This window comes from Thamnophis sirtalis, unplaced genomic scaffold (genome assembly GCF_051295495.1).
Source record: "Thamnophis sirtalis isolate CommonGarterSnake01/CBP01778 unplaced genomic scaffold, rThaSir2_p1.2 scaffold_11, whole genome shotgun sequence".
Taxonomy (NCBI): domain Eukaryota; kingdom Metazoa; phylum Chordata; class Lepidosauria; order Squamata; family Natricidae; genus Thamnophis; species Thamnophis sirtalis.
This window is the reverse complement of record NW_028261391.1, coordinates 54,157,070-54,183,705: the sequence shown is the minus strand read 5'-3', so window position 1 is coordinate 54,183,705 and position 26,636 is coordinate 54,157,070. Positions and strand designations below refer to the sequence as shown.

Here is a 26,636-nt window from a genome sequence, read left to right as displayed (position 1 = left end):
TTATACATGCATTGTGCTTGTTTATTCCCAAATTTAGTTCACTGATGAAATCAAGTAATATACGAACATATAGCTCCTTTTAGGACCAAGGTGAGAGATTTAGATATTGTTTTCAATGTAAATCAACAGGTACTTCTAGAAGTTAAGAATCTACTCCATAAATTTATTTTACAATATACTCTATAACTGTCCTTTTTCCAGTTTTATAGAAAAAGAATAGATGTTCCAGCCACCATTTGCTGAACTAAAAACCAAGATCTTCCCCTGAAAAATATGTTTTGATCATACTAAATTTCTTAGCTCCTTTAAAACAAGTAACTTTCTGTCTTGGTAGCAGCAAAATAGAGGTCTAGCAGCTTAATATAACCCATTGCTTTGAATAAACCAGTGATTTTATCACAAAACGCTGTCCTCAAAGAAAGAAGCGACAAGCAGGCATTAATGCAAAACATGGAATGATTGGATTGAATTTATGGCACTTAATAAAAGATTGCCTTGTTTCTGCAAATTTCCATAAAAATGTGGTTATTTGTTTTGTCCAACTATAGGTTCAGACAAATGAAAGTTGGAAGATTTCTTGCATGAACACAAGTTTATATAACCGTCAGAAATTATTAGTGCCCCAAACAAGTGCATCTTCTAAAAATAAATGAACTGTGCTAAGCAACTATTAATATAGAATATATACACATATATTCCCTTTAAACATCTACAGCTGCAAGAGTTCATTCACGTATTCAGTAGCTCTCAGACTTCAGACGTCCTCCATCTCCTTCACTTACAAAGCGTTTCCTTCCCCTAAAATAAAATATAGATATCATTTCAGCAATTCCACTATTCTTTTAGATAGTCTTATAAATGGTTTTATAGACAGTTTTAAGTAACATAGTTTTGGACACCAACAAAATATGAAGAAGTTTACATTATACACATGTAATTACAAGCTTTAAAAGGGTTATTCACATTTCTGAGATATTCACATGAATAACTAAATAAGAACCTAATGTAATTTACTTGTTATTAGTTATTTCTAAAACATATGAACATAAATATATACACACAAATACACATATACTTAAATGTTTACCTGGAAGGACAGAGATCCCTTAATGGTTTTGAAATTATTCCAGCACTAAAACATTCCTCTACAAATCGCTCAAGTACAGAATATGAATGTGGAACATCAAGATTAATGTCTGGGATTTCATGATAAACACGTTCATAACCCTGCAACATCAATATTAGGTGGAAATATTTAGGATTTATCACAGACCGATTCTGTATAAAGAGTCAATCTTCATATTACCTTTAAATTTTCACTTCAATAAATAAATAAAGCTCTAAAACAGAGCATTTTCAAAGAAATAGGTCAAGTAGCAAATAATGGCAAAGATCTCTGCCCAATCAAAATAAACTTAGATGTTCTAACATTGATCTTCTGCAAAGCAGTTTCCATAAATTTTTTAATGTACCATTTCAAATTATGTAATAAATCCAACATTTTGTGTTAGCTTAATTTAGAACACAGATATTAATGTCACTTAGTGAATACAAATAAGTGAAATCTATCAAACATTAATATTAAAATATTAATGGAAAATACTTAGAAATGTATAATGCACATTTACTCTTTTCATTTGGTCCATAGTAATGACAGCAGATCTCCAGAGGGATTTCAACAAACTGAGCATCATTTTAAAGTTTGTTTCTCCAGTTGATTCCAAAACCATCACAACGGCCTAAAATGTAAACTCAAAGTTAATTTTTAATTACAATGGTAAAAAAAATGCTGCATTATAGAGTGGGCCCTAACTATTGCATCAGGATCAAAAAGAAGCTAAGAGTCCAAGAGGCTGGTGCTATCCAATCACACTTTGTTATTCAGGTTCACTTTTAGCAAAAAAATGGCTTCAAATATATAAAATATACGCATATATGAAATGTTTATAAACATTTAAAATATATAAAAGAATTCAGGCAAGATTGTTGTGTCATATTCACCAGTGCACTGAGAATATGTAAACATTACTGACAGCTGCCCTCCATTTTAGGTAGTAGGCCTTTCCTTCTTACTTGCAGATACCAGAGGCTAAATCTAGGATATTCAGAGTTTGAGGTTTTTTCATTACATATGAATGAGTTTGGAGGATCAATTACAGCAGAAAGGAACCTATTTAAAACGTATTGTTTATCAAAATATGCTCTTAAAATAGTATTATGTAGGCTAGGTTACTTAGGAGCATCAGCTTGATAACCATTAAAGATGGTATAATTATTTAAACTACCTATGAGAAGTCATAATCTTTCCTGTATGTTTGTATTTTTTGATTACTAAACAATTAAATTTCCAGTGCCAATTTTTATGTTTTATTCCTGCCTTACTTCATATACAAGTTCATGGTGAAAATGGGGTACTTCTAACTCTTGAAGACAACGTTCCGCTTCAGAAACATCTCCTGAAAGAAGGTACTCCTTCAACAGCATATCAATCTATTGAATTAAAAAGATAACACTATATTAGGCTAAAAAAACTAGGGTTTTTCTAAAATCTATAAGGATGTAAATCTACATTTCCATTCCATAAGCAAAAGATAAAAAAACAGAACCATAAAATGCAAACAACACAGAGTAATATTTATGCATTTATTATACACATACCTTCACACAGTCTATCAAATAAAATTATAATTTTTTATTATGTTTTGGCTGCAGGTTTCTATTTTCTTTGAATTTCTCACTCCCAACTTACAAACAAATAATTATATAGGGCGTGCTAATAAACGTCAGATCCCACAGACAGTCACCATGTTTTATTAATATTATCTTATTAGTATATTGTATGAACATCATTCAAATAAATTATTGTATTTAGGAATGTTTAATAGTCAGGCATCAAATGAACAAGCATGTGTTTAGAAGAAAATAGCAACCAATTCAAACATTTATTGTATTTTTATATATAGATCATGATTTTTGATATACCATATATAGTTAATAGGAAGTCATAAAAATCCATGCTTGTTAGTGTTTTATTCTTTTAAAAATGTCAGTATGCCTAGGTGCTAGAAGCCCAAATTACAAGGATCATTTTTTAGTCTAAATCATAATTGTAACCGTATTTTTCAGAGTATATGATGCACCTTTTTCCCTCAAAAAAGAGGCTGAAAATCTGGGTGTGTCTTATACACTTGATACAGCATTTCTGTCCTCCCTTAGCCTTTAGGAGGCTTCCAGAGTGCTCCTGGGGGCTGGGGAGGGAAAAAATGAGTGAAAAACAGGCAATCCCCCTCCCCAGCCCCCAGGAGCACCGTAAGCCTCCTAAAGGCTATGCAGGCCCATTTTGGAAAAAAAAACAGGCTATTTTTTGCTTGTTTTTGCCTCACCCCTGCCTCCCCCAGCCTCCAGGAGCACACTACAAGCCCCCTAAAGTCTATGCATGCCCCCCTTTTTTTACAAAAACAGGCCCGTTTTCGCGAAAAACGGGCCATTTTTGGGAGGTCTGCAGAGTTCAAAAACTTTATTTTTAATTTGCCTCTTCAAAATCTTGATGTGTCTTATACTCTGGTGTGTCTTATACTGCGAAAAATATGGTATATAGGTTATCAACATACTTTCTATAAATGCATGCATATAATTTATCAAATATTAAATTTAAATTATTAATTAAATTTAAATTATTAATTAAATTTAAATTAATTAAATTTAAATTATTAATCAAATTTGCATAGCTGTCCATCTCAACAAGCACTGACTTTAAGTGGTGTATAATAATTAAATAACAATAAATATATATAATTAACAAATATAATCAACGTTAAATATATAGTATGTATATGCCACACATTTTTAATATAAAGCCTGTTTTCAGCAGTGTATAAACAAATTGCATAGTTTCAGTGGTTCCTCATCTCAAGGAAGGGAATGCTATCCATTCTTAAGTACAAGTTTTGACTTATATAGAATGTAAATTTGAGGACAGACTGAGAATGGAACTTGTTCTTCAAGGGCACTGCATATATGTTTCACAGGGCTGTTTTATTCTCTATTGTCAGATCTGACTTTGATATAGGTACCAATAAGGCACAAACACACCGTGCTAATCCTTGATTGGTTGCACCATTACAAGTTACAAGATTACTTCATGCAACATCACAAATACATGCTGTGTTCTTTCCCTACCACCCAATTCACAGCAAGAAGCACAGAACTATTGCTGCGTCTTCTGCTTACTGTTTTTCTTCTTAAAGCTGCAGAAACAGTAAAATGTAACAAAGAAAAACAAAGAAATATAAAATGTCTGTAACAATTCTGCAACTGATTTTCTTAATAACAATTACCACATATCTATAGCCAGCTAATACACTTCAAACAAAATTTGAAGTTCAGTTTACTATGGATTTTGTGGTAATGCAAACTAATAAGAGAAAAAGAAAAACATTCAACAGATCTTCCCATAGAACCATGCAAGAAAAATGAGGCTTCAATTGCTGCCTGACTTGTCTCTTTGGGCAGCAGGACAAAGTTACTGAGTAAATACAGAAAAAGGAAGCAGCGGCTACCGTACTTCCTAAAATGTCATCTTGCTGTTCTTTTCCCCTTGTACTTTCACTTTTGCAACAGTACTGTATAAGCTCCATCCTCTGAGAAAACAGAGAAGTGGAACAATTAACTACTATTTTCTTTGCTTTTTAATACTTTCTTTGAATGAGGCAGCAGGAAGAACTGAACAAAGTAATGTTGCCTAAAGAATTAGTGGACAAATGAGAAGCTGTAGGAGACACTGGCTTTCTTTATCTGAATGATCAGGTAAGAACCTAGGCAAGAAGTGGAGAAGAATGAAATGCTTAAAAATGCTTGAGGCCAGAATTATCTTGAATCCATGATTAAATATAGGCCTAATTACAAACTATTTGGTGTTAATTACCTCTTTAACAAGATGTTTCACAGACTGCTGCCCACCACCTGAGCCCCATACATTGTCTATGCGTTTTCCCCCTTTGCTCATGCTCAGCAGTACAGTAGCTCGATCCAGAGCAGCCCTATGAAAGAAATTGATTATATATGAGTTTCTTAATATGCAGAGCAAGCAATTGTAAATAAATATAATCACAATTTTATCTGAAAATCTTAAATTACCAACTCGCTCAGACACAGTATTAAAGTATAGTTTAGCAATCTTCTCAGTATCACACATTGCTGCAATATGGCAAGGAGTCATTAAGAAAGGGGGGTTTTATCCAGCTTTTAAATTAAATATAATTTGCCTTCAAAATATCATTGTCTCTTCTCAGAGTTTAAATATGGACATCATATTAGAATTTTCCCCAACTTTATTTTCAGAACAACAATCCTTTTAGGTAAGATACAATTAAAAGTAATAGCTGGTTCCAAGTTCATGTCCAATGAATTCCAGTTCAAGTAAGGATTTGAACCAGAATCTTTGTATTACCATTCAACATCATAACCACCACAAACTCCAAGTTGTTTAAGTGAAAACCAATCCAGTTTTGGCTTCTTTGAGAAAACATGATTAAAGCCAAACCTGACTAGTTTGTGGTACAAGTTTGAACAGTTTCGTTTGTGTTTTGTAGTAATGAAATTAAGATAAAATATCTCTGTATTCTTTAATCAAGACAAAAATAAAAATATTTAACATAGTACATAATATGTCTGAACCAGGTTAGAACTTTATTTTGTACTCTGAATTTTCTGTTCTCATTTGACAATTTCATATTACTATATCTTACACCACAATTTTGCCATAATTTTCATACAAAACTAATAAATCTAAATGGATTTTAACTCCATTATTATCCCTTCCATTAAGTTCACGCCTTTCCCTGTATCTTGTCCTTTTAACTATTGCTGTTTTTGCAAAATCACAAAAATAATCACCACCTTTTTTCTTTGTAATTAATATTATAAAGTATTTAAAAACTAGTGTATGTAATGCCTGAATGAAATATGAAAGGCAGACCACTTACCGAGCCTGAACACAATCCACAGTACCCTTGTAACCATCTATGTAAGTATTGCATAATATTCCGTCTCCAACTGATCTTGCAATAAATTGACCCACCAGCTATCAAGAAAAAGGAACATTTTTTTCAGACCAAGTTGACAGAGATACAACACTGTACCAAACAAGAATATATCCATAAAATGTGGTGGTTGGGAGGGGGGGGAGTTTAATAAACACAGACTGGTTTTCCTTGCTAGGCATATGCAGCAGCATAAGTAAAGATAGCATGTTAACTTGCATCTCTCACTCAAGGTAAACCGTCCATTTTCAGCATTATCCTCTCAAAACAAAAACTAAATATATACATTTTAAGTAAATTACTTTCAGTTTATTTAAAACTAGGTGAAATATCTAACGAAGTCACTATGAGGTTTTGTTTGGTTTGAACTTAACAGGTTGTCTGAAACCAGATATTATAATTTGTAAACCATCATCTATTTTATACACATGCTTGAATACCACTTCAATCACTGCAATTAATCAATGGTGACTTAGTCAATATACTATAGTGTTAAACAAGTCACAGCTTAACAGAGGCACAAGATGAATAACTGTATGTTAGTAGATCCACAAATAAATGTAAACACCCTTCCACCTCTCCATCTACAATTTAGGGACAGTAGGAAAGATGGTGAAAATGTTCTTAATACAAATCATATGACTGCTATAAAGGTGTATATAAAATGTATAAAAGGTGTATATAAAATGTTGCTTAACATACATTTGGAAATGCAAATCGTGTGACTGCTATAAAGGTGTATATAAAATGTATAAAAGGTGTATATAAAATGTTGCTTAACAAACATTTGGAAATGCTCAGGCTACAGGAAAAAAAATGTTTATTTTTATTTGTATCTCTTAACTCCAGATCATATTCCAACATGGATTTTCCCTCCAATTCAATTGTATAAGACAAAACAGAAGGAAATATGTGTACAGGGAATTCAGTGTAAAACAAGAGCCAAGTTGCCAAATGAAAACATTTTCATTTCAAATGAATTCATGCACTTTTTCACTTAAAAGTATTATTAGAACTTCATTTAGGAAACATTTGCAAGTAAATATAGCAAATTCCATTTCATTCTGTTACAAGTAATTTTTCTAATGGTTTTTTTAAAGTGGTATGCATACATTTACAATACTAAAATATGGTTATGAGTGGTTAGAATGTAAATTGTCAGTTTGGTAGCCCACGCTAATACATCTTCAACCCAAACATACTAAGACAAAGAGATACTGTAAGTAGAAAGAGCAGGTGGTACAAATACAGATGGTTTATGTAAGAATGAAATGAACATTCAATATAATTTATATCAAAAAATACAAATTTGAGATACAATCCATGCTCAAACACTAGAGTTTACCTTCTGAAACTGGGTAGATTTGGCTGATCCGTCCATTTCAGAAACCAAACCTTTAGTTGAAGAAGATTCTACTGCTCATATTTACATCTAAAATATTTTTGTTTCAAGTAGCAATATAGATTAAGATTGAAGCAGCTGTTAAACACAGATGTATTAAACCAACCTGTGGAGCTCTAGGAGTGTCCAGTACCAATTCTGGTAACTCTTTTAAAAGCCTGTCAAATGACTTTTCCACATCATGTTTGGAGATAAGTGTCCCGCATAAGTCAGCAAGAAGTTTTGAAGTCATTTCTCTGTGACTAGCCTTTCCCTCCAATGCCAATGACACAGCCAACACTGGAACACTATATTTCATTTCACCAAGATTGAGGTCTTTCAGCATTTCCTAGAAGAGTAGAAAGTAAACTGTCATTTTATTTTGGGGTGTTATAATTTGAATATTCTACATAATAAACACAAAAGAATAAATTAGTTCATGAAGCTACCTCTTTTACAAGACAATTTTGTGCAGAAAAACTTTTGGTAAGTCAATTTATTTGGTGGACAGAAAATATTTTGCTTCAAGATTTATCTTTTGGATGGGAATAAACAGAAGGTGATTTAAACTAAAAACATGGCACTTTTGAGTTCAGAACATTTTGGGATACTCAGAATGAGACTGGTCCATCTCTAGTAATACATAATAAGTTAATTGTCCTGAATTTGAAGTGGACTTGAAGTGCAACTTCAGGTATAAACTATTTCAAATCTAATAGTAACAACAAACATATTCAACTGGATGGCTTTATGCTAAAGTATAAAGGATTGGAAACAGTATGACAAAACTCTTTTAAAAAGCTAATTTATACTAGTACTTAATACATATACTAAAATTATACAGTAAAATTTAAGTGACTAAGAGACTCCATTCTTTAGAGGCATTCTAAACTTCATTGATCATCATCTGCCTTTGAAAAATAATTAGACATACCGCCACTTCATTAGTATCACCATGTTCAAAATATTCTTGAATTATTGGAGTTAGTGTTTTTTCACATGCTTTTTCATCCAAAGGTAGAACTACAGTTTCGTACACACAGTTATCCTATTTCAAACAAAGACAAAATACCTCACTAAACAAACATATTTGGATATTAATAATATTTATTTTGCTACTACTTAGCGGTTTCTGCCACCACTTTGCTTCTCTTTACCATAATCTCTTATGGCAAATTAACAAAATATTGAAGTCCTGAAGGTAGACTACCAAATATATCTGAACTTATCACAATTCTGGGGCCAGGAAAAAGGCCTCACCGTGCTGAATATCTCTCCTACTAAATATACAAATTTCAAAACAAGGGTACTTAATTATTTTGAAGTCAAGATTTGTACAAACTTTTTAAGTGTTTTTGGGCATTGCACATAGCCTTGCTTAGCTGATTTCAAAAATCAAACAGACTTCAACAGAATATTACTTAAATATAAGATAACCAACAAATATCAGGCTATAAATTAAACTGGGAAGTCAAAAGAAACATCCTGGGACAAGGGAATGGAAAAATATTTTCATATGTCTGTCCCAAAACTATAGTTAGTCCTCAATTTATGACCACCATTGAATCTGTAATTTTAGTCATAAGTCATTGTAGTTGTAAGCAAAACATCCACAACTGCCTCGCTCAACAAACAATCCCAGCTCTCCCTGTTGCAATCATTAACCGACTGAGCAGGTCAAGGACGTCTTTGGAGGACCAGCGCCCATCAACACATAGAAACGACTCATGTCATAAGGCCTCAGCCAGCTAGGCACAGCAACATGTTGGCTTCATCCCTGCCCTCCACTCCCAAAATGCCCAGCCTTATTCCGGCCCCTTAAAACATGGGTCTACTTCCCTTCCCTTTTCTGCAGGTGCTGAAAGTTGCAGCCAGCTAATGTGAGGCTCAGCTAGAAAGATAGCTAAGGCAATCTTCCTCAAGATTAGAGAAGCAATTTTTCTCAAGGTTGGCTTGGAACAAGAGTTAGGAGGGAGGGAGGAGGCCAGGGTGGGTTTCTACCAGTTCAGTCCAGTTTGAGCGAACCAGTAGCTCCTGACATCAGCTGAGAGCGAACCGGTTCGCTCCGACCTTCAGGTGGGCCTACCCGTCCATCCCTGGGCTATACTCACCTATATTTCCTTGTTTTTTAGCCCAGCTGATAGGGGTGAAAGAGTGGATTGCTGCGCCTCAACTGTTTTCCTGTGAACTGCGCATGCGTACACAGTGCACATCAGGCACATTAGATGAATTAGTGCACGAAGCAAACCAGTTGTTAAACCAGTAGGATCCCATCCCTGGAAGAGGCTCATGTATTGCTTGGCCTACATGTCTGAGGCTTTCCAGCCATGGAAAGTTAAAGAGAAGGGAGACTTCTCAAGAGCAGTGGGAGGGGAAGGAGGAGACTTGTGCACCACTGGGCCTTCCAGGAGTGGGGCAGCAGCAAAAAGACCAGATTTCTAAACAGTGCCGGGGGGAGGGGGAGAGAAGGCCTGCACACTGCTGGGCGGTAACGACTGAAGCCTTCCTGAGTCAGTTATGCCCAGCACATCAGTGGATCTTGTCAGATTTCTACATATCAGTGGATCTAATCAACCAAAGCTTCAAGGGCTATGGTAGAAAAGGAGTTGCAGCACTCCCATGCACATTAAGGGTAGGCACACTGCGCCTGGTCATAAGTCCCTTCGTCTAGCACCATTATAATTTTTAGTAATCAATAAACAAATGGTCGTAAGTGGAGGACTACATGTACAGGGGCATTTCCATGAAGTCACTAGGAGTAGAGCTGACTCAAAAATGACATCACATTTTAAAAGTTGGGGATAAGGAAGGGAGCATGGTCAAAGCAGAAAGTAAAAAATACAATATATTCTTATTCCTGCATATTCCAAAAATCTCTTTAAAATTAATTCTGAAGCCCTGCACAGCCAGTTACACATATAATAATCACAGAAGAGCTCTGCATAAGCATAAATTAGTGGTCAAAATAGCATTGCACATAATAGGGAAGCAGATTATATGAACTCATTCTGAACAATCAAGTAACAAACTAAGCATATTTTTACCTGATCATCATCATAGTTGGGATCTTTAATATCCACTTCCTCCAAATCATATACTTGCCCTGGTGTTCCCCAAACACCTTTGCCTCCTGCACCACCTGGCCAAATGGATGGGGTGAGTTTAAGACCAAATTATAATGATGAATATAGCAATCTTCTTATTACCTCACTCTAATATCTTAAGAACCCATTTCTCAAAGATGATAGGTAGGTAGGTAGGTAGGTAGGTAGGTAGGTAGGTAGGTAGGTAGGTAGGTAGATGAAAACTTCAAAAGTCATTGCCCAACTGACAATTCTTCAGTGTTTTGGACAAGATGACATGCCACAATTTTAATACATTAAATATGCTTGTTTTAAATCACCATTTCATTTAAAATAACTGTATCAATATTTGTCAATATTAAAACTAGAAATCTTAACTTTTTTTCAAAGAATTCTAAGGCAAATAATAAATTTAAGAGTTCTAGATTTTCAAATATATTTGCTGCTCATCTTCTTATTACTTAAAATAAGTAAAAGCCACAAAGGACTGACAGGAAGAAAAAAGCAAAATAAAAACCACCCTCTTACTGCTATTTGCTAAAAAAAAAAAAGCCACCCAAGGAGCACTCACCTTTCTTTGGTAGGCCCCTTCCCTTTCCAGAACGAGACCGCCTATCCAGGTATTTTCCCTTTGGACTTGTTGGCACAACAACTCCACTTTTCAGGGCTTCACCAGTATCACTCACTGAGTCACCTCTTCCAGAGTCTCTAGAGGAATTTTTTCTCAATCTTCTCTTTGCTCTGGCATTGATTTTAGCTTCATTAATAGATGTTGCAGGGATCCAATTGCCATTGATTTCAACTTTTATTTCGTCAGGTCCAACATTTTCCTCCTCACCAGAAAAAGGAGTATCACTAAGATTATCCACTTCTAAAAAAAGAAAAACACACAGACACACACACACACATTAGCTGTCAACATAAACTATTCCTTTAAAAAGAACACAAACCTGAAAACACATACTAATGTTCTGAGGAGTACATTATAGTCATAATGGAGCATACAATTCAGCACAGTATATTTAAAATTATCTATGTTGCAAATCTAATTTTTTTTTATGGTTTTAACTTTGTTATAGCTGAAACAAATTAAATACTTGGATCATTACTTCTATGTAGATGAGGCATGACCTGAACATGGAGGACATTAGCATCAATATTTTGTCACAGAGAAATTACTTCATCAAATTATAGATCACATATCCCCTTGACCCATACAATAACAATAGACATAGACATATATGCCGCTTCACAGTGCTTTACAGCCCTCTCTAAGCAGTTTACAGAGTCAGCATATTGCCCCCAACAATCTGGGTCCTCATTTTACTGATCTCGGAAGGATGGAAGGCTGTTTCAACAAGAGGACTAGTTAGAATGGTCGATTGATGGATCCCAATTGCTCTGGATCTATTAGTTGAGTTCTTCAAAAATTTGGTGGCCAATTATGCTTAATTTTGTATCCATATGTGTGTGTGCATTTCAAATAGCCTGTTCCAAATTTTAAACAAAGCAATTCAAAATGTGGGATTTCATACATGAAATATTTTGCGTTCTAAAAATTTTAGACATTCCTACTGCATGCATTATCTACTACTTTCAGGTCTAAATCATATATTATGCTAGGGAGCTTGTTAAAATATGTCTTTTTCCTTGAAATCCTTGGAGAGGGGTTTTTTTTGGGATGTTTATGAGCTTCTCGTACACAGCTGGCATGCCAATGTGGAAAAAAGTTAGATCAAAAAATCCTATAGAAAATGTGTCCAGTTGATATTATATGGAGAATAACTTAATTCAATTTAGAGACCATTCCTAGATTACAATTTTATATATGCATTTGTATCACAAATGAGGTCCAAAATATGAGCTCCTCTTTATATAGTGTTAATATTCAGTTTTATAGGTTGCCTTATATTAAAATGGATTTCTAGTAGCAGGGACAAGATTTGTAATAGTTTACAATTTCATTTTATTACGCATATTGTATTGACTTCTGTTCCTATTATTTATAATCTACATGGAGTTTAAGAGCAATTTTCATATTTTTAAATGTTAAAATATGTTTAATTACAAATTAATGAAATGTTGAAAAGCTTTAATTTCTTTGTACTTATGAATCCCTTTTTTACTTTTCCTACTCCTTTTTTATGCTTTTCCTTTCCTGAATATTTTTTATGAAAATGTACAATAAAATATATTTATAAATAGATACTTGCCTAAAAGATGAATATAATATTTTCTGCTTTTTAACTGTGTTTTCTTTTAGTTTCTTACCTGTTGTTGTATTGATGATGTCTGTCTGTTCATTTTCTACTTCCATAGTTGTTCAACAGTATTTCAACTACACTGAATATAAATGAAGTTTTTTTTCTTTTTATTTCTGACCTAGTTAAGGGAAAGGGGAATTAAGAAAAATTTAGCACAATTATGTCAGTTTTAGTAACTTGTGAAAATCCTGTACAGGTAGACATCAATTGGGGCTGAAAAAGTAATGCTTTCAATCCTCACATTTACAGCCTTCACAAGTCTATAAACAAAAAGTTTAAGTAAGATCATAAGCAGAGTCTGAGTTTCACTTAGCAACTGCTTTGCCTAACGACCAATCCTAATTGGCTGGTCCCAATTATGCTTGTTAATGAGAACTATATTCTCTGAAAAAATGACAAAAGCTACTTAGTGAATATTAAATTAAGATAACTGAAGTGTTATTTAACAGTGAGTTAGCAAGATAAATACATTCTCATGATTCAAAAAAAATTCCTTTGGCTACTTGTTATCTGTTTAAAACGTGGATTGGTAATATATTTTTATTTCACCAATTGAGTAACCTTTTTAACAAACCAATATATGCACATATTTATACACTTCAATATAAGTAAGAGCAATTGTAGGCTCTGTACCTCATATATATGTATAGTTTAGCACATGTAAGAAAACTCTATGTCTTGAATAAAATATTATCATTATTTTAATAGAAATTGATGACCATTACTGGTTGACTAATTTGTCTATATGAGGCTCTTTTGTAGTTCTCAAAACATTATACATATCATATCATTTTGTATGTATGCATTATTTTACCATAAAAGTAGATAATTGGACTTCAGGAATTTATATTACTCAATGTTCACTTGTCAACTTAGAATCTTAGCCTGTATCACAATTTTAACATAATACTTTAAAACAAGTTAGAACCATTGAAAAGTTTTATTTCTAATCACATTGAGTTTAGATAGCATGGTAATAATACATATATCAGAGAAAAAGCAGACAACTATCCTAACAGAATTTTAAATTTTACCTCGAACCTTTTATTATGTATTAAGAAATCTCAGTAAAATTCTCAGTCAATATTTGACCAATATATCTTCTTTCTCCACATTCTTCCTCTATCTTTAACAAGTAAATACCATGTATTGCTAAGGGGTCATATTATGACATCAGGTGTCTTACTTCATACCTCACAGCAAGGATTTTTTCTGCATTACCTCAGCCAATCATGCACAAGTTATACAGGTTGCTGATATATTTTCTTTTTGCTAGAAAAATTCACTTAGATCTTTCTCAAAAAGTCAAGATGTCCAAGTAACTGATTAGTTTGTAAAATTAATTCCTTTCCTCTTGATAATGTCTTCCATTACATAAAGTCAGACTCCTTGAAAGCAAAAGAAAAACCACAATTAACTAGCAAAATCAGTAACAACAGAACAGTGCTTTGTGAACCCAATATGATTTTTATATACTGTTTAATTTTATTAACTTGAATGTGTGTTATACAAAACGCACATTATAATAGTTAAATCAAACTCAGGTTGTGGGACTATCAACCTTGCTTGATAGTAAGATTTGACACCCAAATATAATCACAACAACTTAGAAAATAACATCTTGTTCATGTTATTTATTTAAATAAGGAATGAGCATCCACTAGTTTAAGAGTTGAAAACTGAAAAATTACATATTTCTAAGATTTATACTTATGACTGATCTTATAAGCATTCATCTAAAAGCCTGGAACTTGAAGGAACTTCTGTGCAGCAAATATAGTGTATAAGCATACATAAGTTATTTAATAAACACATAATTAAACATCACAGCACTTAAAAGAATTGTACTGATTGGAGAAGAAGTGTGACCATTTTTCACAAATGTTACTTAAATATGGAAAATATATTATTTTGATTATTAAATCATTTGCATTACCTATACTGATTCAAATGGAGTATTTGCCTCATTTGTATTAGTCACTGAATTGTTTGACCTGTTGCATATGAAATCCACTGGGGTCAGCTAAACTGAGGTAACACTATATTTCTCTATTTGACTTTGGCAGAGAGACAATAATACTAAAACAGTTAAAACTAAAATGTCAAAAGAAAGGACAACAGTTAAAATTACTTTTTTAATTATTTAATAAATAATCTGATTTTGGTAGAGACTTAGTGATAGATGAATAGTACTGCTAAACAATATGCTTATTTTTCAGAAAGACACCAATAATCTTTCAAGACGTGACATGATATGGATTCTTAAGAACTTAGCAAATAAGATTTCTAAGGTGGATATTTTACCTAAAATTTTTCTAACTATAACTAAGTTAGTTTAATATTTAAGAGAAAATCTACAACTAAGTTAATTTAATATTTAAGAGAAAATCTACAGATATAAAATGAAGGGATATTACAAAAGGAATTAGTGGCAGATGACTATAAAAAGAAAATATTTTTGATAACGTTTAAATAAAGGTATTGATTTAAGGATTGATTGGGATACAAGTAAAGCCTTTATGGGAAGTTACTTACTTTATTCAATGTAATGCATTTGAAAAAGCAGTCCCAAGAAAAATTGCAGGCTATTTTGGATGAATTTTTTTAAGAAATAGTTTACAAAAAACACTGGCAAATTCAATTATTGTGTATCAGATCAACATTTTACTACAATTACCTATGTTAAATATAAGAAAAATAGACTAAATTGAACTATGCAAAACAGAAGAATTTTGAGTTTGCTAATAAGCCAAGGAAATGGTTTACTTATCAATCGAGAAAGGAAAAAGCCAATTGAAAATTCAGGATGCCAGCACTGTATTATTGAATAATATATATATAGATTAAAAATTCATGACTTCTATTGCAATTTGTATAACGTATAAGCTATTTCCTTGGAACAGATAGCAGAGTATTTTAAAAATAGAATTTACCTAAATTTTCACAATCTTAGAGACAAATTATGAATACCCCTATAACTATTAGGCAGATATTAGAAGCTGTAAAAAAAACTAAAATAGGAAAGGCACCAGGAACAAATGGATTACCATGTTCTTATTATAAATCTTTTGAAGATCAACTTTTGCAACCAGTTTAGACAGTGGTGAGTTCTATTTTACAGGGCATTGGAATGCCAGAATTGTGAAGAAAAACCAATATTGCATTATTACCAAGGGAAGGACAAGATTCAATCTCTGCTAAGAATTATAGACCAATAGGGAAAGTCTGCCACCTGCTAAATATATTTAAAAATAAAATAAAGAAGAAACTATAATTGGCTGATATTTTAAAATCAAGTCATATCTGCTGTTACATTTTTAAATATTAAGAAAACTATGGCTTACAGTATATTTTGAGTTTGCTCTTTTAAAGGGTGAAGTTAAAAGTGTTCCTGCAGCTTTTACCCTCCTATCATGACCGACTTTAGGGAGAAGTGCTTTCTTTCTTAAGTCAAAGAGCCAGAATTGTCTGGAGACCTTTCTGCAGTCATGTGGCTTACATGACATCCCGCCACAGCACAAAGCATATGACACAACACAGAACACTGTTACGTTCCCATATGCTTATATGTGGTACCTATTCACCTACTTGAATGTGTATTCTTTCAAACTGCTAGGAGCTGGGGCAAGTAAAAGGAGCTCAGTCCATATCATAGCACTTGGGTCTCAAACTACAAAATTGTAGACCTTTAATGGTGTAAAACACAGTGTCCTAACCACTGAGCCACTGCATATCTTTTGCTCTTTTAAGCATAAAAGATTTAACAAAGTTTATTTTCCCATCTACAGTGCTTTGAACAGCACATAAAATATACTGCCACTCTTTTTAGCAGTAACAAATATAATCAGTCTACAGCTCTGAAATGTTTAGCATCTTGGCTATTTATTTTTATTTACAAACATATGGTATATAAGACATACATTAACATCTTCAGAAACTTTCACAAACTAAGTACTGCGTAAAGATGAAAAATGGCAGTACGGACTTCTTTGTGGTTAATACCAGTGTACAGCTGATTGTAATTCTATCCTCATTTTTATTTCTGATTATCATAGACTATACTTTGGGAAAGGAAGTGAATAAATTGGATTTTAGCATTCTATGGAATAAACAAGGCAAATTGACTCACCTAGATTTTTCTGATAGCATAGCTTTACTTGAAAATACTAAGACTGACATTGGCACTTGAAACAGAGGCAAGTGGGCTTAAAAAATAGTGAAATTAGCGACCAAGATGATATACATTGGCAATGTTCAAAAAACCACTCCAACATTAGGAGGACACGCCTTAAAACTTTGTGAGAAAATTTAACTACCTAGGTAGCATCATGGATACAAATGGGGAAAGGAGATGTGAAATGCCAAATAGGTAAAGCAACTTCTGTCTTCCAACAAATGTGCTCAATTGGACCACACTTGTTATAAACACAGCAACCAAAAATAAGATTATTTAATGTCATTGTCATACCAACTGCCATCTATGTCAGTGAGACCTGGAAATCTACAAGAATTATTCCAAAGATATCTTCCAACAACATTGTCTCAGAAGGATTCTTCATATATCATATTGGGACTATGTCACAAATAAGGAAATTCTACAAAGAAATAATTTCTGAAGACTCTCTGAGATAGTGACAGAATGTAGAATATGCTTTTCTGGAATGGTGATCCGCGTAAGTAAGCAACATCCAGCAAAGACCGCAATCAATTGGATACCACCAGATGTTCAGAGAAAATGAGAAAGGCCAAAAAAAAAACAAAAAAAAAAACCCCATGGTTCCAAACATTTCAGGAAGATTTGAAAAACATCAACCTTAAATGAAAAAATGCAGAGACCGTAGCTGTGGTCCAAAAATTATGGAATATACTTGTATATTCCCACAGGATATAATTTTATTCTATTTATTATTAAATTTATATATGCTACCACCCACTTGGTATCTAACAACTATTTATACTGAATAGAAAATTAACTTCATTATCAAACAAAAACACAATTCAAATTTAATGTAATACTGTACTTAAAATATTTTATTACTTGGTATCAGAAGTGGTATTCAGCCTGTTCTGACAGGTTCTGAGAACCCGTAGTGAAAATTTTGAGTGTGGGGAGGGGGGTTTGCACTATCCTTTCCCTGCCATACCCACAAAGCTACGCCCACAGAACCAGTAGTAAAAAAAATTGAATCCCATCACTGCTTAGCATTCAATGTTTTATTCATTTTTTTATCTAAGAAAATGTCCCTGTTTAGCTATAACAGCAACTTTGTTTCCTCCTATAATAAAAGCAGCTTTTTTTTCAGCACTAGTCAAACGTAGAAAGGAAGATCTGAACAACTTTTAAAGCTTACTTTTTCTTTTTTTTAAAAACTACAATATAATAATCTGAAGTTGGACATTCTAGGGCTGAATTAGCATGTATGAAATAAATACAAAAGGTATCAATTTCTTCTCTGATAAATAGGAGGATCACTGCAGCATGTCGTTGAACACTGATGTCCTATTGTGTCTGAAACCAGCTATTGTGGTTTGTAATGCAAAGCTAGGCCATTTACAGTACTTCATTTACATGTATTTGAGTCACTATATTCAGACAAGTTGTCATGATCCCTAAATTCAGATTTGTAATTTGAGTATATAACTAGGTGGCTATATAACTATAATACTTTATTTGGTTGTGGCCTTCCCTAACTTGGGAATCAGTTGATGTATGTACTTCAATAGTGGTGGTCTCAGTAATGACCACCCTAGCTGGAGAATTCTGAGTGTTAAAAATCTATTCATTTGAAACAGTTCAGGTTGGGGAAGGGTGGCTCAGGGTGAAGCTTACCATTATGAACTAAAATCCATGACAAATGATAAGCTGAGCAATAAACTGATTTTGTTTGTATGTGCCTGTCTTTAAGTCAGTGTTGACTGCTGGAAACTGCCTGGATTAGCCCCTGCAGTTCTCTTGTCAAGATTTTCAAAAGTGGTTTGCCATGATTGATTCAACATCACCAGCTGGTTTTGTGCTTAAGACAGAACTCACACAGAACTCACATTTATAGCCTGAGTCTAAACTATTACATCAAACTTCTCAATAAACTAAATAAAATGGGTTAAATTCAAGAACCTATGCTAAGTAAAATATGGTTTACTGTGATACATTAACCCAATAACCATCACAACACTAGAATCTCACAGAACCTGTCTCTCCATAGGAACCCCACCATTTATATTAATTTCAAAGAAGGTAATAATAATTCTTATGATCAACTTCTCCAGACTAGAAATTCTAAAGCACTAACTTTCACTAAAACAATGTTTTGGGTAACTTTACATAACAGAATAGTTTTGAAAAGCATAGAAATTTCATTTCTGTTCTGTTTGAATAGAAATAATTGGTGCCCTTGTGGGAATGAAGGAAAAAAATGTAGTTGCATTTGATACCTATCCTTAAAGCAACAATTTAATCAAATGGGAAATCAGACACAAACTTGCATAGAGAGTACCTGCTTTTGCCACATAGAGCAGTCCCCCCGGCCCCCAGAATTCAGCTGTATCTTTTTCCATAATGACTTCTCTTCCAGAGGAAGAACCAGCCTTGGCAGCTGTCACTGTTGCTTCATTAAAGCCAAATTTGTATAGCCCAGTAAGCCACACATGATTTTAACATAGTTTACTGAATAAACCACAACTGCTAGGGTTCATCTGAAATGCTAAGTCTTAAATCCAGGTTTACAAATCACAATAACTTAGTTTAAAGAGAAGTCAACAATTACAGTTGACATTACAGTTCAGCAACAGGGTCAAGCACAACCTACCGAATTTATCTAAAATCAGTTAATGAATTATAAGCACAACTACACCTCCCCCAAAAAAAGACTTTTTCAGGGAAACTTGATTGCCATCCCTAAAGTTGGGGAGTCTCCATAATGTGAAAAGCAAAGGCAGAATTGTGAAATGTAAGGCTATTCAGAGAGTGGCAGCAGGCTGGTCACAGCAATAAAAGAACTGCAGTTGCTTAGATAGCAACTGCTTTAATCTCGATTAAAGGGGCAAGATTCCGTTTCTGCAAGCTGGAGGACTCACCTACCCCACCTTATTGCCTACTCTTGTTCCACAGCTCTGTCTCCTTTTCAAAGGAACCGCGGTTAGCAAAGAATGGGTATGCGCTCCACTTTATCTAGGAGACAATTTTCACTCGGAGCTGGGCATTTAAGAGAGCCGGCTCTCATCGCGCACTTCTATGGGATGAGAGCTCCAGCTGCCTCAGGGTTACTATCAGGATGGTCGTTAGTGTGAAACGGGACCAAGAGTAGGGGAAGGACACCGAAAGCGGAAGCCGCACGAGACCTGCGATCTCTGTCTTAACCTCCACCTCAGAAAGGACCAAACAGTGCCAGGAGAGACGGCACAGCAGTTCCCCCTGACCAGTTCGAGAAGCGGGAGAGGGGCGGTTCCGAAATGTGAAAAATAATTTTAAAAAATATTCTCACGACTTCAGACATAAAAAAACCGCGTCCCTTCCCCTCACAGCGCCGCCCAAAAGGCGAGTCCTAAGCTTTTAACGTCACGTTCCCCGAGGACAGCGAGGGAGTCGAATTACCGTAGGCGGCGGCCTCGGAGCTGCTCAGACGGCCACACCTCTTCCCCCCCTCCCCTTAAGTCGCCCCCGCCGGTGATCGCTTTCCCTTGGTTTCTGTTTGTTTTTCTTCTGCCCAGCAACACCAACACGAGCGTCCGAATCTGATTGGACAGTTTGGCCCTGGCCGATGCAACCAATGTAAAAGGAGAAAAGCCAGGTGATCCTAAGGCGGAGTGCTTAAACAAAAACAAGGGGGGGGGGAGGGTGTGTGTGTGTGACGCCCTGATAGAAGTTGACGAAACCATCTCAAGTAAAAAAGGAGAGGAGATAGATTACTTTGCGATATCAACGGTGGCAGCAATTGCAGATAAATGTTAAGGTTCAAAGGTAAAACATCAAAAGAACAGATCATTATCAATGCATGTCCTGCAAGGGTAAATTCAATCCATTTGTTTTTTTTTCCAGAAAAACAAACAGCGATAAGGAAGATTGTGGCTAAATTACTGGTGAATGTATGGCCTCAAAACAGCTTGTCAGCAGTAATTCTTATTCCCATCCCAGAATTCAAGCCCCTAATTTACTTTCTGAATAGATTCCTTAAACTTAATGGGACTTCTAAGTGAACACAGACAGGATTATGTCCTTAAAGTAAACTTGCTGGACTGTTTAAACACAGCTATAAGCTGCCTGTTTTGAACCTCAGCAGATACATGATAAACAACTGCTCTCCGGCTAGAGTACTTGCACTTTCAAAAAGTATTAGATCACCTTTGCAGTTCATTAATTTATTATTCAGTAACCAAAGTAGGTGTACTTATAAGAAGCCAAGAATGCTGCCAAAAGTGCAGTAAAATGCAAACTTTAAAAAAAAATCTTCAAAGGAAATCATCTAACATTGTTTTAAAATGTTCCTGGCAGAACTGCATCTCTGAAATAAATGGCTGGCATAAATGTTATTTGGGTTCACTTTTCCATTACACAAGAATGTGCACTTACAGCTTATGATTAACCTCACCCCACTCTTTAAAAAAGACTCTCCCTGACCTTCCAGTTAGCCTGCTTTAGTGTATACGGAGCCTCCCCCTTAATTACATAGTGTAACTTTTGAATAGCTGGCAGCTGTCTTTAGTTAAAAATAGCAATGCTAAAAATTCAGTTAAGTATCCCCATTATTGATGTTTTACCAAAAGTCAAACTAGATTTTACTCCCCCAGCATGACTCTTCTACTAGGAAATAGCTGGAGCAAATCACTTAGAATCCAAAACTGATCTTCCATATTGCTCAAAAACACATTCTTCAAAACAGTTCAACTTCATTTTAGCATCTTTGCCATTGCAGCATCAGAGCAAGTAATCTTTTTCATCAGAAAATAATTACAAAGTATTAGTGAGTCATGTGTGAGTCAAGCAGCCATATAAATTAGTTTAATAAAGATCTTGGTAGCCAATTATGTTTATTCTACAACAGGATTCTGCATAAATAAACTTCTGTCAAATGATTTGGAAAAAAAATCATTGAAAAGCAAAGCAGAATTCTTTCTAGCTTCATTTTTGCAATTTCCTATATGGATAACCATTATCACTGTTCCTTTATAATTACAGCCAAAATGAGCTGCGCATTCCTAATTTTACTTATACCAAAATTTTTAAAAAATCAGGCATGCTTTTACTTTCTATCACTAACTTAAGTCTTTTTTTCTAAGAGAAATTAGGTTGAAGAAACATCCTTGTTATAATTTGGAAGAGCATATTTTAAACCCATCAGCAGTTTCTTAACATTTCATTTCTAGTTTCCTTGTTTCTCTTAAAAGCACTGCAATAAAATGCAAGACTGTAGGCTATAATTTAGTACAATATATTATATTAAATCATAAGAAGGCATTACACTAGATAGCAAAACATTATGAGCAGGGTGACCTTGGAACAGTCATTTTCTCAGTCCTGGGAAGCAATAGCAAACAACTTCTGAAAAACCTTGTTTAAAAAACCCTGCAGAGACTTGTCCAGGCAGTGTCCAAGAATCAGACACAATTCCTTGGAGGAAAAAAAAATCAATATACTTATCATAGCAACATGTAAATGTACAGGTGACTGCATTGTTTATCCCTATTGGATAAATCCAGGGTGGAAGAGTTTTTAAATATGTGGAGGATACAACTGCTTTTCCTGTGAGTTGGACATTAGTCGAGTAGGTCCAGTTGAGATAGATGCATTGTCTTCCAAGATTATTTGGGATCAGTTTGAGTCTGTGAATCTTGAGGAATTCTATGTGCTTTGTTCTATGTGCTGTAAGTTCTGCAACATGAAGACTAGATCCCTCCCTTTATCTGTTTTGTGAATGCTGCCAAGGAGGTACTGAACCTACCTATCCTCAATAATTATCAGTTTCCAATCTTCACATTTTATAAAAAATTGATTAGCTGGACTCTTTTCAGTTGGGATTCAGATTTGCATAAAAGGTTGAAGTTACATTAATTGTTCTTATTGACGATCTTTAAGTAGGAGTAATATAAGGAGAATGCAAGCCTTCTCATTCTGCTGGATCTTTGATACCACCAATCGTGACATTCTTCTAGGTTAGTTAAAAGTGGGGCACTGTTTTTCAGTGGTCTTCCTTTCTGAGAGGTTACTTTCAGTGGAGTAGAAATCACATCTATGAGTAGTGAGTTGCAGAGTGTTGCAGGATTAGTCTATCCTACCTGTTTTCAACATCTATACAAATCTGCTGGAAGAGGAAATCTCCTAGCATGGAGTGAGCTGTATATCTCCATTCTGGGCTGGGCAAGAGACGTGATGCAGATTCTATCAGGGCCTGGATAAGTTAAATCTCAGCAAGATGGAATGGAAAGAGTCTATCATCAGGCCCGGATCACTCTTCCCCCAAACAGAATTGAACAGTTTGGGGGTCTTTTTCAACTCATAGTTCCTGCTATGCCTTAGGTGAGGCTTTGGTTAAAAGAACTTCTGCACAAGTTGTGGCTTTTTTTTTCAATTAGAGACTTTGCACAGTTATGTGCACCCTTGTTACTTCCTGCCTGGGCTATTGCACATAAGTAGTTCTTGAAGGCTAGTCAGAAGCCACAACTGTTCAACAAGGGTTTTTTTTTTCATGTAACACCCTTGCTAAGTGATAAATTGGTTGCTGGATTGTGTCCAGGTACAATTGAAGGTGCTGCTTATTATCTTGAAAGCCTTTCAAGATTCAGGATAACTCGGAGATATCTTCTCTCTGTTTCAATCTGTCTGCTCAACAAGATGAGAAAAAGAAAGCTTCCTGAGGATCCACTGCCAAAGGGAATGCAACGGAGCATTCTTGATAATGAGCCCCTATATTCAGATATCTGGACCTCTTCTTTATTTGTTTCTAAAGAGCCTTGAAAACATGGCTGCCAGAGAGGATTAGGGCCAAATGAGTATTATTCTAGCCCAGAGGTGTCAAACTAATGGTGTCACACGATATATCATGACTTTTCCCCCCTTCACTAAACAGGGTGGCAGTGGCCAGTGTGTGCTGCATCTGGCCCATGGGCTGCAAGTTTGATGCCTCTGTTCTAACCCAAAGGCTGTGCACTTGATGCTTTTCAACAATTCAATAAACATTCAATAATTATACTGCATTCTTCTTTTTTTCCAGTTGTGAAACCTGTTATATGGCAACCTGTTCATTGCCTGTGAAAGCTAAAAGGTATAAAACTCCAAATAAATGTATTCATATATAAACATTCCAACTAGGCAATGATTACCCACATCTTCAAATAAGTCAGGATACATAATGTTAAAAAAAAAACATATCCAATAGCATTAGTTATTCAAACTAGCCAGAAACATTATTTTTCAGTCAGATAAATAATATGAGCAAAATTATCAATGGGATAATGCTTACCACCTTTTTTTATACAAGCTCATATACAGATAATTGGAGGCAGTGAGAAAAACCGAAGCCCTATAGAAACTACAAGTAACTGGGGGTTAGGGAGTGGAGAGATTTACAATCCAGGAAAAATATACACAAATGTTACAGATGTGGGACAGTCTGTCCCTTTCTAACTTCAGAGGGCCGTAACTGAAAAACCGAGAAGACTTTAACTTAGGCATCTTCCATAGGACCATACAATCTAGGATTGCTAGTTTTCTGAATGTTTTTGTTGCCTTCTAGCGTTCGCCCAGATTATCTGCAGCCCAAGCATAGAAGCGCTATCTACTTCCACAGATTATCACACCTCGAACCTTGGCAAGTCTTAGATTCGCGTTAAAGAACTACAGCCACGGCATACAAAAGTTCCACTCCGTATAAAGCAAGCCCGTTATGCAATAGCACTCACACCCCGTTTCTAATCATCAGAAAATCAACTAGTAGGCAGATTGAGAGTATAAAATACGAGTAGGATTAATCTGTAAAACTTCTTAGCATAAACGTATTTCTTCGAAGTATGTCCTGCTGCGTTTATAGCAAGGCTTTTTAAAAACAGCCCTCGACTTCAAGCTGCAAAGCTGTGCACGTGCTATAGATCTGAGGCTTATCCCAGTTCCGTAGCGAGAAGATCTATCGAACAGAGTGGAACTCAATATTGTACGCAGAGTCTGGTAGCTGTGTCTCAGCCTGCAATCTTTCACAGGGGCTTGAGAAGCAAAGTCTAACTCAATGCAGCGGCATTTACTTCCGAAAACACCGCACGCTGATCAGATTGGTCCAAAACTGATTTGGTAACCAGAATTATCTGGTTTCGTGCAACTGAAACGCCAGAAAAGTCAACCACTTTCCCTTTCTACAAGTTTCTTCAATCACGGGCGAACAAAACGTGTTCCAGTGCACTTAAAAAAAAATAAACAACGGAGCGAACCATGCTCGCATTTGTTCAGATGGAGAAAACCCAGCATATTGGGTTTTACTCCTCCTGGTAATAAAACGGCCCTGGCGCACGAGCGATTTCATCCTTCTAATTTCTTCGGCGCGACAATGAGGAGAGAGGAAGCACATTAAAAAAACTTAAGCTACTTAAAAGTGAAGAGGCTGAAAAGTCACCCTTTTCCTCAGAAGTCCCTGATCGCGGATTTCTAGCTCTTTCTCCTCGGCCAACCAGTTTCAGTTCCTTCCACGCATTTGCGGTTGTTTTCAAACAGCTCTTGGGTTTCTTTCCACGTTTAGCCACATGTAGGCCCGCCTACACGGCTCAAGAAAAGCAACTATTTGGCGAGGCGGCCCTTAAACTTACCATAGGTTCTTCCTCCAGGGCGGAGCGTGTGTAAGCAACTTTTCTTAAGTTTTTTTTGAAACCGCGTCAACTGCCATTTTCTTTTGCGCACTTAATTTTATAAAGAATTTGAAGACCAGTTATTTGATTTAGGTTGCTGTCTGTGCATGTCGGAAGTAGTCGTGGCTCACTCTTCCGCACAGTTCTCTGTTATTTACTAAGAAGTAAAGGCCGATTAAGTTCAATGGAAATTACTTCTCGGTAGGCAAAGGGTTGCAATCATTGGGGGGGGGGGGGAGTCTGCATAACGCGATGTCTGATAAACCAGGCTAAAAAGCTATGAAATCAACAAAGATACTGTACTTTCTTTTCTATGCAAAATGGAGGTGGATGGGTTTTCTGCTGCTGTGTGTAGGTGAATAGTGTACCAAACTAATACTAGTAACAATAAATTTCTGTGCCATCACAGCTCTTAAGGGACTATCAAGAGTTCACGTGCAGATTATTATTGAGTACGTTTGATGTAGGCAAATGATCTGATTTGAGCATTGGAAGTGCCTTTTTGAATCACAAAGCACATCTAAGGAAGGGTACTAGAATTGTAGAATAATCTGAAAAAAGATTCCCGCATGATCATTAAAAGTTACAGATAATTTCATTGCCCTATGCAGATTACTGCAAAATACTGCCTTTTGGTGTTTTTTATCGAACTGTATTTTTGTTATTTAATCAAAAATTACTATTTTGTCATTTTTAAAGGTGTGAGCTTTTATCAATGCCAAATGTGCTATAATAAAGCAATCATTTGAATAAGAATAAAATCGATGCACAGATCAGTGCCTTAGAGAGCTGACTAAAGTAAAGGATGGTGTCATGGTGCCTTTTTAAGTATTGTGAGATCCAGAAGCATCCACATAGTGCAAACTTGTTTCTTAAAGGGAATATTATCCTTTCCAAACCTGAATTATATCCTGTTTTCTTTCCTGCCAGGAAAAAAGTAAGCTTCCTCCAGCCCACTGCTGCTTTCTGAACCAATTCTATATGGTTTGGAATTGCAACAAGTTCTCTGACATTACAATAAAGGAACTACTGTATGTAGTATCAT

At 35.1% G+C, this 26,636-nt stretch overlaps 1 protein-coding gene across 3 annotated transcripts; it reads right to left on the bottom strand.

Annotated features, from left to right (window-relative positions):
• Nucleotides 1–25,502, bottom strand: PDCD4 (programmed cell death 4). 3 transcript variants are annotated; one of them, XM_014053523.2, is made up of 13 exons: nt 25,363–25,502; nt 13,963–14,157; nt 12,777–12,887; nt 11,077–11,376; nt 10,467–10,561; nt 8,357–8,470; nt 7,550–7,771; nt 5,985–6,082; nt 4,925–5,039; nt 2,383–2,490; nt 1,629–1,739; nt 1,088–1,227; nt 1–798 (listed from the first exon to the last, which is right to left on the bottom strand). In XM_014053523.2, the coding sequence occupies exons 3-13, from the start codon at nt 12,820–12,822 to the stop codon at nt 738–740; spliced, it is 1,410 nt and encodes a 469-aa protein (XP_013908998.1). In that variant the 5' UTR covers nt 12,823–12,887; nt 13,963–14,157; nt 25,363–25,502; the 3' UTR covers nt 1–737. The 3 variants fall into 3 exon arrangements, with proteins under 3 accessions (XP_013908998.1, XP_013908997.1, XP_013908999.1); XM_014053522.2 differs by having other exon boundaries at nt 13,991–14,157; XM_014053524.2 differs by lacking the exon at nt 1,088–1,227 and having other exon boundaries at nt 13,991–14,157.
• Between the last annotated feature and the right edge of the window lie 1,134 nt (nt 25,503–26,636).